Below are 7,606 nucleotides of genomic sequence, written 5' to 3'. Positions count from 1 at the left end.
CCATGTGGGGAATCGTTGGTGGCTCGTTTCAGCTGGTTTTATCTTGTTTTGATACCATGTCTTGTTTTGAGGTGTTTTGACTGATCTCACGTCTATGCTAATATGGCTAAAATTAGCTAGCTAGCTAACCAACAACTGTAACGATGCATTTGAGAGACAATAAGTGCTCATTGTGCAAATGCATTTATGCTTTTGAATAACCATTGGAGACTAAATATAGTTTACATGTTGTCAACAATCGAAGCCAACCCTGTTCTGTTTTGCCCCATAGTTGCGCACACCAGTGGAGGCTGCTGAGGGGCGGACAGCTCATAATAATGTATGGAACGGAGCGAATGGAATGGCATCAAACACATGGAAAACGTGTTGGATGTATTTGATCCCATTCCTCAAATTCCGCTCCAGCCATTACCACGAGGCCATCCACCCCAATTAAGGTGCCACCAATCTCCTGTGGCACACACGTCGGTTTTGTTGCTAAACAACCAACCTGTCTATACTTGATTGATGAATTAAGGTCACTGATTAGTAAGGAACACCCCTCACAAGGTTGTCTAGGTCTTAATTGAAAGGACAAAACAAAAACCAGCAGACACTAGCGCCTATGTAACAGTGTAGGTTCCGTCCCTCTCTTCGCCCCAAGCCGGGCTCGAACCAGGGACCCTTGCACACATCAACAACTGACACCCACCGAAGCATCGTTACCCATCGCGCCACAAGAGCCGTGGCTCTTGCGACGCAAGGGGAAACCCTACTTCAAGTCTCAGAGCGAGTGACGTCACTGATTGAAACACTATTAGTGCGCACCACCGCTAACTAACTAGCCATTTTACATCGGTTACACTCACCCCCCCTTTGACCTCCTCCTTTTCCGCAGCAACCAATGATCCGGGTCACGGCACCAATGTAACAGTGTAGGTTGCGTCCCTCTTTTCGCCCCAACCCGGGCTCGAACCAGGGACCCTTGCACACATCAACAACTGACACCCACCGAAACATCGTTACCCATCGCGCCACAAGAGCCGCGGCCCTTGCGACGCAAGGGGAAACCCTACTTCAAGTCTCAGAGCGAGTGACGTCACTGATTGAAACGCTATTAGCGCGCACCACTGCTAACTAACTTGCCATTTCACATCGGTTACACCTAGTCCATGGAAGGAGTTTGACACCCTTGGGTTAGTTAGAAGGTATATTTCTCTGCTTTGAGATGAGCTGGCTACTGTTCCCGGGAGACTTCCAGTAATTGTGCTAAGCTAACAATCTCCAAACTACACGCAGAGACATAAAAATGGTATCCATGAGTTAGTCTGACTGGGCAGAGGCGGAGTTAGATGTTTCGCTCACAGAGTGACAGTGACAATAAAGGAGAACAAGGAGAAGCAGAGACAGAGTGACAGCAGAGATAGACAGCACAACAGGAAGGAAACAGACAGTTTTTACATGTTGTATTTGTCTTAAACATGAGCTGGTTAAAAAGAGCTGTTAAAAATCATGTTTCGCCAATCATAGGTACAGTAAAAGTTGAGCAACACTATGTTAATGCCAGGGCTGAATTTTTGTCCCAGTCTGTCCCTGGACGTAACTAAGCACTTGTGTAATGAGTACGATTCTGTGTTTTCCCAAGCAAAAAAAAGCTTTATTTGGATTCCCAATGAAAATTCAACCATAGGCTATATTTTATTGAAAAGATATATATATGTTGTTTCTGGACTATCCAACATGCTGCCTGGTTGACAATATGTCCGAGCGGCGCAGATTACTGTTCGGTTTTAGAAGGGCGCTCCTCCCTCACCGCTTTTGCCCTTTCACGTCACAGGCCATAGACCGGTGCCCTGCAGCTCAGCATAATGGAAGCCGCCCAGTGGTAAACGGCCTGAGTGGGACATCTTCATAAATCCACCATCTTTGATGCTCTTCCACCCGGAAATAAGCAGCATTTTTAAAGATGGCGGAGCAAGGGCCAATGGCGATAGCTATGCGGCTAAGAAATCAATTCCAGTCCGTATATAAGCTCGACCCGTTACGAAATGAGGTAGGTACAAATTAGTTTCGGACTCTATAGACGCGACAAGACCAGTAAGAATTGTTTAAGTTAATTAGAGCTGAATCTAGCTACATAACTACGACGAGGAAAAGCAGCAATGCGAGCGCTTCCTCCTGTCACCAAAGTGATGGAGAGAGAGCTGCCTACGTGTGCGCAGGCGTGTGTGGAAGAGTCTACCCGTGTTTTCTGGGCAGCTACTGCAAGGTCCTTCGTGCAAATGTGTACCGTTAACTCCCCGGTTTTACACCTGTAACGGTCTACACTATTAGTTAAAAGACGCATTTGCGTTTTGGATGAATGAAAAATAGTTTATAGGTAGCTAGCTAATTGTGTTTGCTAGGCTAGCTAGCTTCTGGTGACGGACTTATCGAACCTTGCTTGTAAAGTGACTAATATGTGTCTTACCTGTGTCCTTTTATTTGCAATTTCATGTGTAGCGTACTGGGTTGCTAGCGATAACTTACAAATAAAGAACGTATAGATTCTACACTGTTATTATTGACATTGTGTTAGCTTACGTTAGCATAATAGATACTCAGCTACAATGTTGCAGCCACCTGACACGCCAACCTGCTTATATATATATATATATATATGTGTATGTGTGTGTGTGTGTGTGTGTGTGTGTGTGTGTGTGTGTGTGCCTATGTTTCTAGCTCCAACAGTTCAGTAAGAACTAACAATGCGAAACAAAACAAACAAATCCCCAAAGTTAGAAATATCAACCTAGTGAAAAAGAGCAATCATCATATTGTTATTCGAATGAACTCATCAGTCTGTCTACTCTAGAATGTAAACATTCTAGCTTGTTTTTGACATGAATGGTACATTGTTGCTGCTCAGAAAAAAAAATCTAGAAAATGCAGGTATACTTTCTACTCGAGATTTCAATAGCAACTTATTATTGTTGAAGGAGGAAGTCAAGTTGAAGATCAAAGACCTGAACGAGCACATAGTGTGCTATCTCTGTGCTGGGTACTTCATCGATGCCACAACTATTACAGAGTGTCTGCATACATGTAAGTGGGCCCAGCCTGTGTTTTCAATGTTTTGGCTTCTTGCCCTCTGAGAAATGGGCAAACTGTTACAGATGTGTATAAACCCTGGATTGCTGATGCCTTATTGGCACTCTCCAGAAGAAGTTGTCCTGCATAGGAATGAATGGAATTCTACAGTATTTACATTAAATAAATTAAATTTTGTCCTTGAAACAATTAAAGGGATACTTCTAGATGTTATTTACTTCCCCAGAGTCCAATGAACTTGTGGACACCATTTTGATGTCTCTGTTTCCAGTATGAAGGAAGTTGGAGGCATTTTCGCAAGCCAATGCTAACTAGCCTCAGCCATTGCGCTGAAGATAGCCATAGACTTCCAGCCGTTACTGCAACTACTTCTAACTTCCTTCATACTGGACCCTGAGACATACAAATGGTATCCAATCCCGAACTATCCCTTTAAGTATTTGTTGTTGCAGTGGGGACAGTAACATTAGAACTTTACAAAAATTATACTTTAAGAATGGCTTACGTAAGTATGGATTAAGGTGTCTGTAATAGAATAAATGTGGCAAAAATGAATGTAAACATTAACAAATGCATTTCTATAGAATTCAAAATATGTTTTACAATGGTGAGGGAGTACTAGATGGAGGTGCAGTGGCTTCATAACAGCGCTTCATGTCAGTCATCAAGTGTATATATTAATCATTGGTCCTCGCCTACTTATTGCCTGTGAATGCATACAGTTGTATAGTACATTTTAATGTCTCTTCTGCTTCTATTTCAGTCTGTAAAAGTTGTATTGTGAAATACCTCCAAACCAGCAAGTATTGTCCAATGTGCAACATAAAGATCCACGAAACACAGCCTTTACTGAACCTGAAATTGGATAGAGTGATGCAAGACATTGTCTACAAACTGGTTCCAGGACTTCAAGAAAGTAAGTAGGCTAATACTTGTTCTCATTTTTGTTACATAGTACTTTAGTATTGGTTTTGTTGTTTCACAAGTCGAATAAAGAACAGTCGCTATTTATCCTGTGTACTTTGGAAAGAAAATAGCTCTCAACTCCTAATTGGAACAGCTTTAGTTAAACTTCAGGAGGAAGCTGCATTACATTGTTAGCCATTTAGCGTGGGTTGATTTTGTATGCGAAAGTCCTTATTCTAGGGTCCTTTATTTTCTGTTCTTTGTAAACAGGTGAGGACAAGCGAATAAAAGAATTCTATCAGTCGCGTGGGCTTGAGAGAGTTGTCCAACCCTCTGGAGAAGGTAAGCCTTTACAGGAGAAAAAAAAAATACAAAATTTCACGTTTTGTGAATATACAGCTTTTCCCCCAATGTCATGATATGTTATTAATTTGAAATGGTATCTGTGTGTGTCACCCCTAGACTCCATACCAGATGCTACAGGATTACCTTTCACCACCTTTGACCATTCCAAGGCCCACTTTTACAGATATGACGAGCAGGTCTCGCTTTGTCTAGAGAGGCAAAGGTAAGCTTTCGTGTCATGCCTTGACAAAACTATTTGCCGACCACTGGACTGTAAACAAATTATATTTCAAGTGGTGGATTATCACTGTTAGACTTAAGTGTCGAAGTTCAGTCTTTTGGTTCTATATCCCCAATCTGTGTTTCCTCTAGCTGGTAATTGACATATTTTGTCCATTTTCAAAATACATAAAAGCCAACAATTAAAAACATTGTTGACCCAGAATATATCCTAATGAAAAAGAAATATCCTCTAAAAATCACATTGGCTCTGCATGAAAATTGGTTCAGGTTGTCTTTCAATTGCATCTCTTTACTCTGCCTTTCTCCTCTGCCGGTCTGTTTCTCACTCTTGCTCACACACACAAACTTGCAACATTGCTTGAACTGGTACTGGCCTGCAGACTTTACCACTCCAGTGAGTCCATGACAGGGGGAGAAGTGTTCATATATTTGATGACATTTTACTAGATTTATCTCCCTAAAATCTCCCTAATAAAATAAAAATCATTTACAGAAATGTACAGTCCACCAAGGAGGAGTATTTAGATAAAGTAATCTTGCTTCCTCTAACCTAATGTCTGGTCAAGTAGCCAGCTAAATGTTAAACTAGTGCAAATCAAGCTAGCTGGTTGGCTACTGTACCAAGGATGGAGGCATAAACAAGTGGGAAAATGAAGTGACACTTAAATAGAGCATATTGACAAGCATAGTTGTGGGATGTTTTTATTTATTTTTTCCTCTCACAAAAGTAGTTCTCTGGGCCTTTACTAGTCTTGTATTAGCGGACCAATATAGCCATCTGTAGCACAGGTTTTAAAAAAAATAAAAATGACGGGCCCCACCTCCAAACAACTTCCCGCGGCTATGTTGACAAGACACAGAGACGGAGGGAGACATTGCGCAAGGATCCAACATTCACTTTGTAGACTATTATTCGTCCTCCTTGCATAGCTCAATAATCATTGTCACTTCCATATCGGCAGTGGGCTCTCCAAAAAAAAAAAATCCTTAGCCTACACATTGGTTGCATTCAGATGGGTTTCTATTACAAAATGCCCCTTAAAAATCCCTGTGTGTCATGCTTAATCATGTATTCTCTCTTCCCTGCAGTTTATCTCTGTCTGGAAAAAAAGATAAGCCCAAACTGACTCTTCAGGTGAGTAATGGACCTGCACCCTACCACCAGAGGTCTCTGTTTGTTTAACGTGCAGTGTTCTGTTTGGATTGCGATGGAAAACAGAGGTCTCCATAAACAATGCTTCTGTTAAGTGTCAATTGCTGTTGCAATTATGTTTTTAATTTGAGTGCGTCTGTCAGTCCTTACTAGAATTGCCCACAAATGTTTTGGTATTTCTGTTTATTTACGTAATAATTTGGAATCATACTTGTGTTGAAGAGTTGAAGTAATGTTGTGGAAATGTTTCTCTGCCTCATCTCTACAGCAGAAGTTTGTGCGCTGCTCGGTCCGAGCCGAGGTGAGACACCTGCGTAAAGTGCTGTGTCATCGACTGAATGTGGAGAAGCACCAGGTCAGTCTACCCTCTAGACTACCCTCAAGACTACATTTAAGCACATTTAAGAGGGCCATTTCAGCCCAATGTGCAGTGTGCACTTTTTGTAAACACTCAAACACAGGAACCACATCCTATGATTAAAAAAAAAAAAAAAAAAAAGTTTTAGCCTGTTAGAAAACTGAACAAAGTTGCAACAACAGATTATCTGAGTGCTTTGAATATTATACACAAGTTTAGCACATTTTGTGTCAGCTTGTGAGTATTTCAGAGACTTGAGTGCCATTGTACAGTTCACTCAGGACCAGTTATGTTTTGTGGTCTCCATTGCTCCACAGGTCCAGATGTTTTTCAATAATGAGTTCCTTCCAGATCACATGACCATGAAAAGGCTGTGGCTCTCTCACTGGTTTGGCAAGGTACAGTGCTCTCAAGTTTAGCCAACAATTTTCATACTGAATTCCTTTACACTTGAACCGGCTTTTCCCATTTGAACAGTCATTTAGAAAAAAACTACTGTGGTAGAAACAGGACTGTGTCAGATTTTAAGGAAATAATATTCGGTATCAATATTCTGTAGTGACTTCAAATGATGCGATATCTATGGCAATTTTACTCAAACGTTCTCTGGCACAAGAAGTTATTTTGTTACTTAGCAAACTGTAGGCCCTATTCAATCAAGGAGTTTGTGTTTGCGGGATAAGAGAACAAATAATCTCGCTGAATAATGACAAACATGCAAGAGTGCATATTTAAATTATCATGCTGACACTGATTCATTTCTCACTACACTTTCCTTAGTAAATCCAAATATGCTTAATCGCAATGCAATTTTGTGGGGGGGGACTTACCTCAAATCTTGTCATCGGGTTATAATTGATTTGGGAGTTTCTTCAGAATTGTGTTAGTTTGATTTTAATGTTTATGTGGGATCAATTTAGTTGTAATTAATTGGGTATTTTTATTCCAGGCTCAACCGTTGGTCCTTCACTACACGATCAAGGACAAAAGGACAAGATAGGATTCCCCCCCCCCTTTTTAATGACCTCAGCAGCTGTATATATTTTGTTTAATATATAGTATATTTTAATAGTGTTTGTGTACATATGCGTATTTTCCTCTTTGTATTTTTTTTCTAAAATAAATAGTGGAAAATAGTGAACAAATGTGCAGAGTTCTTTATGATAATTTCTGGAGATTTGCACTGCACTTACAACAGAAGCTGTATTCAATTATGGGAAGCCATCAAGCCAACATCAAAATGGAATGAAAGAATGGATGCAACCATCAATGAACCAAGCAGTAATATCTCAATTCATTTTGAAAAGCTACTAATCTTGGTAGTTATGTAAGATAAAACCTAACATAATAGCATTGATGCTTTTATTAGTGAATATAATTAGAGGAGCAGAAGTATGTACACCATGTTTTACAGTGCTTTATAGACCAGAAAATTAACTGTACAAAAATGAATCTACAGTGCATTCGGAAAGTATTCGGACCCCTTGACTTTTTCCATATTTTGTAACATTACAGCCTTATTCTAAAATGTA

General features: G+C 40.4%; 1 protein-coding gene across 2 annotated transcripts; it reads left to right on the top strand.

Annotated features, from left to right (window-relative positions):
• Nucleotides 1-1,851: 1,851 nt before the first annotated feature.
• On the top strand, nt 1,852-7,219 carry LOC115205142 (polycomb group RING finger protein 1). 2 transcript variants are annotated; one of them, XM_029770828.1, is made up of 9 exons: nt 1,852-2,032; nt 2,958-3,063; nt 3,833-3,985; nt 4,246-4,317; nt 4,438-4,543; nt 5,653-5,698; nt 5,988-6,071; nt 6,392-6,472; nt 7,024-7,219. In XM_029770828.1, the coding sequence occupies exons 1-9, from the start codon at nt 1,946-1,948 to the stop codon at nt 7,072-7,074; spliced, it is 786 nt and encodes a 261-aa protein (XP_029626688.1). In that variant the 5' UTR covers nt 1,852-1,945; the 3' UTR covers nt 7,075-7,219. The 2 variants fall into 2 exon arrangements, with proteins under 2 accessions (XP_029626688.1, XP_029626687.1); XM_029770827.1 differs by having other exon boundaries at nt 1,864-2,032; nt 5,985-6,071.
• The last annotated feature ends 387 nt before the right edge of the window (nt 7,220-7,606 follow it).

Source organism: Salmo trutta, chromosome 13, assembly GCF_901001165.1.
Source record: "Salmo trutta chromosome 13, fSalTru1.1, whole genome shotgun sequence".
Lineage (NCBI taxonomy): Eukaryota > Metazoa > Chordata > Actinopteri > Salmoniformes > Salmonidae > Salmo > Salmo trutta.
This window is presented reverse-complemented; position numbering and strand designations above follow the sequence as displayed.